This window comes from Amphiura filiformis, chromosome 7 (assembly GCF_039555335.1).
Source record: "Amphiura filiformis chromosome 7, Afil_fr2py, whole genome shotgun sequence".
NCBI lineage: Eukaryota > Metazoa > Echinodermata > Ophiuroidea > Amphilepidida > Amphiuridae > Amphiura > Amphiura filiformis.
In genome coordinates, this window is record NC_092634.1 from 28,825,336 (window position 1) to 28,838,548 (window position 13,213).

Genomic DNA, 13,213 nt, shown 5'->3' on the forward strand with positions numbered 1-13,213 from the left:
TCAGCTCTTGATATAAGGTGGAGGACACATACCACAAAAGTAATAAAGAACTGTATGGAGAACTCCCAAAGGTAACTGATAAAATCAGGAAAAGAAGATTACAATTTGCTGGTCACTGTTTAAGAAGTACAGGGCAGGTGGTGTCAGACCTAGCGTTGTGGAGACCCAGTCACGGCAAAAGAAGTGTGGGCGGCCGAGCAAGACCTATGTAGATCTTCTGTGTGAGGACACTGGACAGGAACCAAACGAAATCCAGGGCTGCATGCAGGACAGACACATCTGGAGAGCCATCGTAGGAGTCCGACAGAAGTCGACCGAGTGATAACATAAAACAAAAGAAATATATTATCTATTCATATAAAACGATCTTATCGACAGAGGGCGTGAATGTAAGCGAGGCCTCAAAACTTCATAATATTTTCACTCCTTAATCTTGCCATAGCTGTCTTAACCGTCTTCTGAAACAGGAGAGGTGACCGAAATTCAAAATAATAAAAATATAATTTAGCAATAAAGAGGCCCAAAAGTTTCCATAAGACCACCAACATAAATTATGCCTAAACTATGATAAAATCTCTGCATACGAATATGAAGTTGGGCGGTGTATTTAAACCCTCGTTTCTACATGCGGTATATTACGCCCGTCCCATTAAAATCTGCAAGAGAGAAAGGAGAGGGCGAGAGTAAGGTGACAAAGAGGGGGAGGGGGTGCGTGTGGGGGGTGTAGAAAAAAGGTAGGATAGGTGGGATACAATGAGAACTGAAAGCTATAAGTTTGTACTATTAAGCTAACTTTTACTTTTTGCCGAGTATGCCCACAAGATAATCAAACCCCTCCACAGGTTTGACCTCAACACTTTCAAACCCCGCGTCTTTCAACATCTTACGCATGGTTTCCTGGCCACAGCACGCTCCCAACCCTACACCATCTTCCCTTTGACTTAGAGCGGTCGGTATGCAATGGAGTAAACTCACACCATATAGAAACTCCATCAGTATCCGACCCTTGTTACCATTCACATTGGTAGCAGCTGTAAATTCGATCATCAGATAATACCCACCTGGTTTCATTACCCTATATAATTATCTCTTTCAATGCCAAATCAGGGCGCCCCATATCATGGATACTATACATGGATGTGGCATAATCAAACCAATGGACCAATCAGAAGGGAGCTTTGTAGCATCATGAATCTCAAAGTTTACATTCGTCAGGTTTTTGTCACTGCCTTGCTTCCTGCATAGCGCCTTCTGGATGCCTAAAGCGCCATGGTCGACTCCGATGATAGTGGAATTTGGGAATGCTTCCCCGAAGTTGACAGAATCAATACCGGATCCACATCCTATGCTCAGAAAGGATGCACCACTTTCTGGAATATAGAACAATTAAACCTAAAATTAAACATGCAACCTAAATTTGTGATGGCGAATTAGGATTTTATAAACCAAGCTATAGATTTGGTAACACCCTACATTATTCAAACTGGCTCGACTTTTTCATAAAGCATTGGTTTTCCCGAAAAACTTGCGACTTGTACGCACATTTTGTGGCAGCTGGTCATACACATAGGCCTATATATTTTTAGCTATTTTTAAATTAGATTTGCTTTTCTTTGTCAATATTTTTGATGCTTTTCTGCCTTTTTGTGGTAATTTGTATTCAACAAATTGTACATTTGTGTGCAAATTGAGGGCACTATTTACATATATTTCAAATTTAATGTCGCCAAATAATATTTCTCCTTTCTTCTTTCATCTTATAATACAACTTTCCCTGCTGTATGTCACTCATTTTTATGATGTTTAAATGCCATTATAAAGACGCAAATTAGAATTAAGATCAATAGCGCCGTCAGTGTTCAAATTGGTTTGAAAATGAATACAGTTTTATATGCCATCAAACAACCGTGATACTTGTTATTAGTTTGCGCATGGGCAAAGATAGTCACAGAATGCCACTTTGGGTTCACCTAGATTGGCTGCTACCCTTCGGTTTTCAGTTGTGTACCCGATAAGCTATATAGTTTAACAAATGCGACATAATTGTGCCTTTTCACCCCTGGTGTAACTAACATTTTGACAAAGATAAAGAACGTATCATGGTCGTAAATTTCATATTACATTACTTACCCATGTTCATCTTGAAGTCTGGAATTAGCGGAACTATCGAGCTAAACAGTGCAGCGCTTGGCATCAATGCTTCTGTAAAACTGTCCATCCATGGCCAGAATACATCAGCCGTAGCACCTTGCGGAAAACCTAAAAAATAGATTTTTTTTCTTCAAAATAACAGACAATAATCATGACTTTTCCTTAGATAAGTTCCCCCTCCAGTCTCGATCGATACAAGCCCATTTGTGCTCCTTCGTCACTAAATAAACCGTCTGGAGACACCATTTAATTACGATTTTTCTCATTGGCCGCTACTCCAAATTCTGGGAGTGTCGCCGTACTAAATTTTAGTGCCTGATTGAAAGCCCAGATGCAAATCATGTAGTGATAAACATGATAACTCCACACAAGGTACGAAGTACAGGGCGCAATGGGTTTGGGATTTATTTTCCAACATTAGTGGAACCAATGTTTTTTGGCATCCTTGAAATGATAAAAATTTGATTGGTTGCATTTTTTCTATGCCCCCTGTGGTTCACGCGAGAGGTCGAAGGTCACAGTGGGAGAGCCCCATCATGTTGTAATGTATCTTAAATTGTTCCTCTCATTACAGGGTATAACAAAATCAATTGTCATATTTTTCTAGTTCAGGAGTTCAGAAGGTCGGATAGGTCAAATGTCAAAAGTTTCATACACAAAGGTCAAACTTTAAATATGGTCCGATTTCATCGAAACTGGTCTCAAATTACTTCCCTTAATATAGGAAATCTCGAACATATAATTCACGATTTGGGTGGAATTTTAATTGTCATGTTTATGCAACCAAAGTCCAATAGAAATATGTACATGCATGACCTTTAACCCATGATTTCATCCCATTCTGAAGTTATACATTTCTCAAACAAGTTATTTTCCTATTTCGTTTGCCGAGAGGAGTAATTTGAGACAACTTGCGATTGAATCGGCGCATTTCAAAAAATTGGCCTTTGTGCATGAGTTGACGTTTCAATCAATCTATCAATCAATCTCAATAATTGTTCATCAATCTCATAAAGCATACAATGTAACAGCAAAGGTATATCATATGTGACCATCCATCTCAAACCGCTCGTGAAGTCGGCTAATTGTATTTCGAGTTACAGTGCAAAATATGCATAGAGGTTGTATTCATATGTCCCTAATATTCGTCCGACATGTTGCACATTTTAGTCCAGTTAAACACCAATCTTTAATCCTATTGTTGAAGAGGATAATAAGCTTATACTTATGTATATAGCATTAGTAAAAAGCTTTTAAGTCTTTGTTTGCTTTGGCTAAATCCTGTTCAAGTGGTGGGTTAACCAACAATTAACAATGAGAGAACATTCCGGAACCTTGTTCAGTTGGGGATGATTTGAAGTGACCGCCAATTATGACCATTTGGTATTTAATACCAGCAATGTGGAAAAAAAGAAATAATGTAGTGCCAAAATAATGTACCCTTTTACTGAAGGAGCAAAGTTTAACAAGTTATAACTCCGCTTCTGGATATCGTTTGAAGTCAAATGATATATTATTGTAAAGCTTATGATATATATTTTCTAAACACGGAAGAAAACAAATTTGACCAGGGGCCGACTTTACGAGCGTTTTGACCTGGACGGTCACATATTATTGCACATTTGACCTAGTTTACTTTATAATTCCTGAACTATGCATTCTAGTAGAATGACAGATTTTTTTTTTAAATTCCTAGCAATGAGAGGAACACTTTGAGGTATATTACAACAACAAATTTTAACTTTTGGCCCCATTATGACCTTCGACCCCTCGTGGGAGGCATACGGGGGGTTAAAAAAATGGAACCAGTCTAGTTTTATCATTTGAGGTGTAAGGATGCCAAAAACATTGTTTCCACTAATGTAGCAAAATTAGATCCTAACTCAAAAATCACCCGATAGCGCCATGTACGCTCTAGTGCTTGTTTGAACAACGGCGATAACATGTGCCAATTAGCTCAGTCTAGTAGTTACTTTCTGGTTCCACAATCAGCTGATTGAAAACATTTTGAAAATTTTATTAACCAACTAGCAACTCCTATTTCGAGGTTGTCGCCAGACGGTTTTTTAGTGACTAAGAGCACAATATGTTCCTATGGGATTTCCAATAACCAATAATTGAAAAAAAAAATCAATTCCCGGCCCTAGTTTCACACACTTACAGACTGCACGAGAATTAAGATACCACTACCAGTTATGTTCATCCATGTATATCCTAAAAAAAGCTATATATGTTTTCACTCTTTGAGGTATTGAACAAGCAAATTCTACTCAAATTAAGGTTTGCATTGATATATTATATGTAACTATTGCTTGATTGAAAGGAATTAAAATATATATAAATGCTTTGAGACATTCTTCATTTTTTCCTAATTTATTTTTAGATGTTCAAAGGACCATATGTCAGAACTTGTTCTGCCGACATTACGGTCCCTTTGTTGTGACTGATCACATAGGTTACAAATAGAACCAGCTCTGATTTAAAATCTCATTTGTTGAATCAGTTGAGAGTTAAAGAAACTGTAACCTTAAACCGAAGGAAGGAACGAAATCAAAGGTTGCACTTTAACAAAATGTTTAATATTTCAATCAATGGAAAAACACGGCGCTGCTGTTGTTCTATAACGCTTTGTGTACAAATAACTAGAGCATACAATGGAGCAAACTGTAACATGCCGCCTTACTTGTTTTGACATCATGATTAAATTATACATAGCTTAGTATACATTATGTACATGTATCGTTACACTTATACTAGTGAAGGTAATGCACAATATAATGCATCTTAACTCTTATTTCAAATGAAATACCCCCCCCCCCCACACACACACACTAAAATTACAAAACATTTCTTTGCATCACTTGACATAGAAAGTGAGGAATTGTTTTTCAACCCTCCCAAAGTTGTTTCATTTGCAAAACAATAATTTTGGTCAGAAATAATCACATTTTCCAAAAATGATGCTTTCAAAATGATACTTTACCTCATTATGTTCAAAATGCTCAAAATGTTCTAGATATTAACGCGGCTGTATACTCTAGACATTGTATCTTTAGGAATGAAAATCCAGATTTATAAACTCCAACTGCAATATTTTAAGGATTTTATTTCACTATTCCACTCGTGTTTGAAATTTAAAAGGAAAGAAAATCTTTGTTGTACCAGCAGGGTACATGCGCGCGACAACGCATCGCGTTGCGTATCGCGCAATTTGGTAACGCACAGATACGCTACGCATACGCAACGCTTATCTGCTTGCGTGGCGCATCTTATGGAAACACCACGGAAGCACTGATTTCACAAAAACATAGCGGTCAAATGGCTCCGTTTTAGCTGATAAAATATGAATAGATTTCGCCCAAATTTCTCAAGGGGCTGTGGATTTACCCGATGTTCACGTAATGTAAGATAGAAAAATGAGAACTGTCGCATCTCCTGTAAGCTTCGATCAAAGTGCAAAATGTGACCACTTTAAACTTCAACGGCCTTTATTTTAATGTTCATTTTCTCGGTAAAATGACGATTTAGGTACACGATAACTCAATAAATACAGCATCTGTAGGTAAGCAATTATGCTCATCATAAAAAGCATGATTGACTTAAAAAACGGTTTTCTCATTTTTTTAAATTTTGGTATATTTCCAATTTTAGACATCATTTTGTGCAAATAGGCGGTTGTGAATTTTAAAAAGTTCATTTTGATGCCTTATATGGTCAATATCTCCAAAAATAAGGCCAATATCAAAAAACTAAAAAAAAACCGTTTTTGGAATGGTGCCTCAAGATTAAGAAAAAAGCAAAACAAACATTTTTGGAAAGAGTGTTTTTTTTTGTGATGATGTACTGAACAAAAATTGCCAAAAATTCACTTTTTTGTGATTTTCTTCATAATTGTGGTTTTTACACTAAAACTTTACTTATTTTGAGATTCATTGATGTCGGGCCTTTATAAAAATGTATATTTTACATGTCTTGCGTGAATAATTACAAAGTTATGGCACTTTTACTACATGCGTATCTGAGAGTACACAGCTGCCTTAATGTAAAGATTGATTTAATTCTTGGTGTTTTCCTTCACCTTTCTGTGAATAAGCATCATACTACAAACCTTATTTCTACTCCTATAGTGATTTTACACCGACTGAAAACCCCATTCATGTCAAAATTCATATCAATGAATCATTGTTTTGGACTGAAAGATGATCGCATGGGTGACTGAGTAATCGGATGCATAAAATTTAAGAACATTTAAATCAATTAAAGCATCGATCACGTTGATATCGAGAACGTCTTTGTACATTACATGTATTGGATGTTGAAAAGTGCAACTTTTTCTGAAAGCATCATTTTGGGAAAATACGATAAATTTTGACCAACAAAAATGATTTTCAAAAACAAAAATGGGATGGTAGCAAAAAGATTCATCTTTTCACAGATTTTTTATTTTTTTTAAATCAACCAAATGTATGTCAAGTTATGCCAAAAAATATTTTGTAATTTTAGGGGGTATTTATTTTGAACCCTGTATAAATAATAGTGAAGAGAGAGCACAATAGTGCATTCTAGTGATATACTAATCTTCATCGTTATATTTATTCTTTGCAATATATGTAAGTTCCAAACATAATTATGTTTACCATTAGGTCCTGCTTCTTTTGCTGCATTGATGACGTACTCAAATCCTTTCATAAAAGTTGGAATTCCCGCTGCTGGTATTCCAATGTTTCCTACTCCTCCCTCCGCTGTTAAGTTTTTTCGTCTGTGTAGTGGTAAGAAGAACGCAGTACCCTTGTCGTCAGCGTCGATTATGTCAGCAATAACCATCAGGCCAAGCCACTCCTGAACATATCTTAAAGTGAAATTAAAGACATAAAACTAGTCACTCGTCACTTCAAGTTGTTTCAGCACAGGAACGACAAGTTATCGGATTTTTTTCTGTTTTGTCTGATATGAATTAAATATGTCTGCGGGCCATCCCTCCATAATAGTTTATTGTCATTTGTAGTGTTTCGGTGATCATGCATATGTTTGTTTGATTTATTATGAAATTAACTAATTTATTGATCAACTAGCTGACTGACTGATTGATTGATTGTTTGATCGATCGATCGATTTCCATTACGATACGAATACATCTCGCAGCAGAGGTTCTTATTTAATGCGGGTCAATCAATTAGTTCCGTGTCTCAGGGTGACAAGCTCTGTGTGAATACATGGGAATAATGTCGAAAATGTCTTTTGGAACCGTTTATCAAGGAGTCCACCCACCAAGTTTGAGCCCGATCGGACAAATTTTGAAATTTTAACTCTACGTGACCATGACCTTTGACCTCCGATGACCTTTAAAACCAACCTTTAATCTAATGTTGTTTGTTTTAAAATAATGTTCCCACATTGCTCTCTTTCATTTTGAAATAATGCTAGAGGGGGCACCTAACACAATGGGGTGTACCGCTCAGTCCGACACGCCGCTAGTCCGGCACAAATCTAGTCCGACACACATATTCCCTATACTTGGAGGTGCGTCAGTCCGAAAATGAAAAACACTGCGCTAGTCCGAATAAAGCATGCGCTAGTCCCAATATGAAAACCACTGCAACAGTCCGACACGCCGCTAGTCCGAATCTGAAAACACTTTTCAGTCCGATACGCCGCTATAGTCCGAATCCGAAATATACTACACTAGTCCGAAACTGAAACCACGGCGCTAGCTCCTTTTGTGTGGGTCTTTGGGAGCTGACAGCACACCGGTAAAAGGGGCTCTTTTGGACCTACGAACAGTGCGAACAGTCAAAATCAAAAGTCTTTCTGATTGAAAATCGCCTGAAAAACAGAAATATAGGAATGAGCAATTTTGGAGTCTTTTAGAGCTGAAATTTTCAAAATCAAGGGTCTTTCGGAGCTCTATTTTGGGGGGTCTACAAATGGTAAGGCTGAATGCAGGGCAGCGGAAAGTAATTTCATTTCTGGGAACGTGAACCGCTGTCTGGAATATTTTCTGCGATCGCGGAGCCGGGGCACGAGTATGAACGGGTGGGGTCCAGGGGCGAAGCCCCAGCATGGATCCAGGCAGGGGCCAGCCGTTGTACGAATTACAATCAGGTAAAATATTTTGCAAAACTTATACCAAACATAATTATGAAAATTCAAATATGAAAAAAAACTATTCTAAAAACGTTTTGTTCTTGACCCTTGACTCTCATCCCCTGTCAAACTTCGTGAGTCTCATCAACAGACTGATATTTGTGACATGATCACTTTGTATCTTTTTGCGGCTAAAACAGGCAATAATTTCATTCACACTTCAAACTTTAGATTATTCTTTACTGTAGAGAATTAAATCAATGTAAGATTTATTTTCATGAAATCTTATTAAAAATGACGGCACGGACTACTGTAAAGGTGGTCATACATACCACAAAATAGCTTTCCGTACAAACAAAATAGGGGTCATGTTACTAGCCATAAGTCAAGTTACCTACAACTTTGAAATAAATATTTGATATCATCTTGATCAGAACAGAATTCTACATAACATATCTGAAAATGACGCAACATTTAGGTCTACTTTTTGAGAAAATTAGCGCTATATAAAACAGCCAGATTTTCCGACTGCTAACCGTGTTTGACATTGTGTGTTAATTCATGCGCACATAATCGTAAATATCACTCAAATTGTCGTGTTTTCATTTCACATTTGTAGATATCACATTCACAAAAACAATTCTAGCAAACACAATTTTCAACACTAGAATTGTTAATATTGTACCGATTTTACACAATTTTTATGCAAAGTTGGGACTATGGCGGATTTAGTAGTATGAACCCTTGAAAAACAAGATGCTGGTTAGACACTACCGCATTTACTTTCTGGGATCCGAGCGGTGTATACGATCGTCTGGTCTGGAGCTCCTGTTGACGCAGCAGCGTTAGAGACTACAGTCGATCGAGTCATACAAAATTTTAAATCAACAAATTAAAAGACATCTGTTTATTTTCATATTTTGTTCACAAATATTCCTGGCGTTCAATTTTATCCTCAGTTATCCTCAAAGTTCACAGAAATATATTTTACAAGAGGTGGTGCTCACATAATATTTTCAGATCTGCAGGAAAATGGTATTAAAAGATTTGGATGTTTCAAAATATTTTTCCCGTCTTGATTTTTTTCTGCGACTATGATTTTTTTTCTGGGAACGCCGGCACCACGATACCGGGGATTTCGTAGCCCTGGACTCAAACAACAACCACCTTTGATGCAAAGCACTGATTAAAGACATTGCAGGGAAAGCAAAGGTCACATGCCACTGTAACCCGTAGCTCAATTGTGTAAATATAAACAGAAATAAATATAGAATCCTCATTATGTTCACATATTGCTTAGCACCTATATATACCATTTTATTGCTTATATTCTTGAGAAATGTTCACTTACAAAACACGTAATATTTGTGACAGAGGAACTTGCGATAGCACTATAAGTGTTTGCAAGTTTACCATATGTGTCTTGTGGTACACTGTATAAAGGGGATCTGAAGGTCAAACAACAACTACTACTGATGTAAAGTGCTGTGTAAAGATATTGTAGGGAAAGCGAGGTCACATGCCGCTGTATCTGGTGTAAATATGCCAGGACAGAGTAAACTAGAACAATCATCATCCTGTTCAAATATTACTTAGCACCGGACTTAGCACCTATACCATTTCATTGCTGATATACGACAGATATCTTCACTTACAAAAATTAACAACGTAATATCTGTGATAGAGGATAAATTACACTATGCCACGCGCAGGTAAAGACCCAACCATGTGATTAAATTTACGATTTTGATTGGTCAAACGGCTGCACGTAGCTTTAAATAAGCTGCGCGTAGCTACATGCACGTTATGACCCCAATGGCTTGCCGTAAACGTGGTGGATGTGACCACAATTAATCGCCAAACATATTCCGGGTCATGTCAAGGTCATCTGAGGTCTGCTGTTCAGCGGGTAAAATTTTCAAGGTTATCTGAGGTCATCTGAATATTGATTGTTGGATTGTCATGAAACTTGCTTAAATTGATATCCATTGAGCTTTTTTTTCTGAATTAAATATAAATTAGCACACATTTTAAGAGTACATTTGTATTTGTAGTTCATAGTATATCCTTGGTGGTATTTACCAATAAATACCCATATGTCCCATCAAATTTAATACCAGCATATCAGGCACTTATCAATGCAAAATTATGAAACATGATCTTCATCCGTGACATTGTCTTTTTTAAAGACAGTTCTTGTTTATTATAATACAGACTAGTGCACATGCACCTTTACATGTGATAGGACCAGCAGCTGTGAGAGCACCAGCAGCATGACAGCGATACTGTTCGACTTCTGATTACACTTTTGACCTTTTGACATGTTCCCTTCATATCGAAGATTCCTTTCACCAAGTTGGGTGAAGTTTGACCTTTGACCTCGGATATCCTCGATTTAATTTTTTGCACGCTCCCCTCATAAGGGCTCCGCCCACCAAGTTTAAGCCCAATGTCAATGTCAATATTAAATGTCAGTAGATTAAGATGAATAAAAGAACAGAAAAACCCCAATCTTAATGTGTGCATAAAAGAATGAACCAATGAATGATTGATTGAACACATGAATTCATAAATAAATGAAAATTGAATATATAAATGCTTCTATTTCATTATGATGACAAAACTAATTTTACCACAGAAATGGGCTTTTATATTTCCTGAGGTCTTCCAGTGATGCAATTGTGACCATATCCACACTATTATTTTCAACCACAAACTTCTAAAACATGTTAAAGTGGCAACTTCCATGTAAAAAAGATGGATTAATTGAAGTGGTTATTTTATATTATTACTTATGCACCTATGGCTGTGAGGGCACCAGCTGCTGTGAGAGCACCAGCAGTAGACTGTTTGACCACTGATTACCCTTTTGGCCTTTTGACATGTTCCCTTCATGTCGAGTACTTTTACCACGTTTAAGCTCAATCAGGCATATTTTAACATATGACCCGTATGACCTTTGACCTCGAGTGACTTCAGTTTCATTTTGTTCATGCTTTCGTGATATGGATAATTACTTTATCCAAGTTTAATTACTTTATCCAAGTTAAAGCGAAATCGGGCGAAGTTTGAAATTTAAAATTTAGCCCTGTGGTGACCTTTGACATCTGGTGACCTTGATTCATTTTTTTTTCATGCTCCTTCATGTAAAAGATTCCACCCACCAAGTTTATGCCCAATCGGGAGAAGTTTAAAATTTAGCCCCTAAATGACCTTTGACTTCTATTGACCTCGGTTTTATTTCGCACACACATTCCCTCGGTATCATCAATTCCACCCACTAAGTTTGAGCCCAATCGAAAGTTTAAAATTTGAACCCTCCATGACCATGACCTTTGACCTCCGATGGCCTTTAAAGCCACTTGTTCAACAGCATACGCCCGGTATGCTTGAAAGCGCGGAAAAGCACATTGCCGAACACATAGAGACCGCTCATGATAGATATAAGTAAATTACTCACCGTCCTTTTAATTTTGCTGCGGTGGCTATCTCTCCAGCCGTTTTTGATCCGTCAAACGTAGCCATTAGCTCGAATAAACCAAGCCTATCACCAAAAGCAATACCAATAGTTATGTAACTACTCATTACATGGCCGTGTAATTTCATTGCGAATTGATCAGCGGTTTCTCCGCAGGTTTCTTGTTCTTTAGCTGCCATTTCTCGAATTTGGTCGATTTTAGAACCGGAAATGATGAAAGCTTTAATTTAATACTCTAAGCTCAGTTCGACTGCTAATTGTAGCTTATACGTACCGTGTACCACGACCCAGAAACTAGAAATGTGCACTGTAAAATGACCGTGACCCCTTCATTGTGTTCGATCACTTGTGTATGACTAGCGATTATTACAGGGCAGAGTATTTCATTCATTCATTTCAGGTTTATTCAACAATAGTCCAATAGATTCCCGTACCAATCGTGCAAATCATGTTAAATTTGCTGTATTTGGCAGAGCACCCTTATTTGGAAGGAAAAGGTCGTTTAACTTTAACACAGCGGTCAAGTTCAAAATTCATCGGACTTGGTTAAAACATGTGCATTGTGTTTCTCTAGTCATAAGGATTCAGAGAAATCTAGAATGTATTGTTATGGGGTTATGAGCAAAACGGTAATATTTTGACGGCATAAGTCTAATTTGTCAACACAGGGAGCAAAATTTGATTGAATATGGTCATTTATTGGTCTTTCCATGGTAAATCAGAAAAATAATAGCTTGTGCTATATGTAGGATGATTAGTTACCTCAGTAACACATCAAAATCGACAATATACCCATTGAGTCGCATTGAGTTCCATTGAATCAATTTGACCATGAGAACTTGTTGTGTTACCTGGACAAGAAAACACTCTTTTTCTGATTTCTTGCAAGAAGCAAATTTAAAATTGGACCTGCATATGGAAAGGTTTCTATACAAAAACGTTTCTCTGATAAACCATCTACGCACAGTTTTCACCTCGAGACACCTGAGCACACATTTTTGTCCAAGAGCTTCCAAGCAGAGTACAGCAAGCAGTGAATTGTCTCCACACAGTCTTTAATTACACTACACGGTTGAGTGCATAGCATCGTATGAGCTTTGCAGCTTGAATCTAGGCCTCTGTAATTGTTTTTGTCGAAACCTCAAGTGGTCCCAATCCAATCATCCAAGAATTCTGTTTATATCAAACGAAAGCTAACACTTCCCCCTAAAAAACACTTTTCGTCATTAGGTCAACAGATAACGCAATTCAATGTTATAGCAAGGCGAGTGTGGTAAATCTGTTGAAAACTACCTATCCAAGCACATTTTTGACCAAAATGTAGGTTTTAAAAGTCAAAACCTCAAGTGTTCCTTACAATATTTTTCAAATTTTATGTCATTAAATGAAAAAGCACACTTATATTGTCCATACACTAGCGTCACTAGAATGAGCAATGGCCAATTCTCTTTAAATTGCAAATTTTGGGCAAAAGTTACTATTTTCGCCTGTTTTGTCATA

At 37.2% G+C, this 13,213-nt stretch overlaps 1 protein-coding gene across 1 annotated transcript; it reads right to left on the reverse strand.

Annotated features, from left to right (window-relative positions):
- Positions 1-722: 722 nt before the first annotated feature.
- LOC140157768 (S-adenosylmethionine-dependent methyltransferase Rv2258c-like) lies at positions 723-11,983 on the reverse strand. Its single transcript, XM_072181015.1, has 5 exons — positions 11,696-11,983; positions 6,789-7,000; positions 2,131-2,259; positions 1,100-1,370; positions 723-1,069 (listed from the first exon to the last, which is right to left on the reverse strand). The coding sequence occupies exons 1-5, from the start codon at positions 11,890-11,892 to the stop codon at positions 796-798; spliced, it is 1,083 nt and encodes a 360-aa protein (XP_072037116.1). The 5' UTR covers positions 11,893-11,983; the 3' UTR covers positions 723-795.
- Between the last annotated feature and the right edge of the window lie 1,230 nt (positions 11,984-13,213).

Coding starts and splice junctions, on each gene's coding strand:
- LOC140157768 (XM_072181015.1), bottom strand. CDS start 11,892: ATGGCAGCTAAAGAACAAGAAACCTGCGGAGAAACCGCTGATCAATTC. Junction 1,371..2,130: donor AGACTTCAAGATGAACATGG/GTAAGTAATGTA, acceptor TCTATATTCCAG/AAAGTGGTGCATCCTTTCTG. Junction 1,070..1,099: donor ATATGGGGCGCCCTGATTTG/GCATTGAAAGAG, acceptor ATATAGGGTAAT/GAAACCAGGTGGGTATTATC.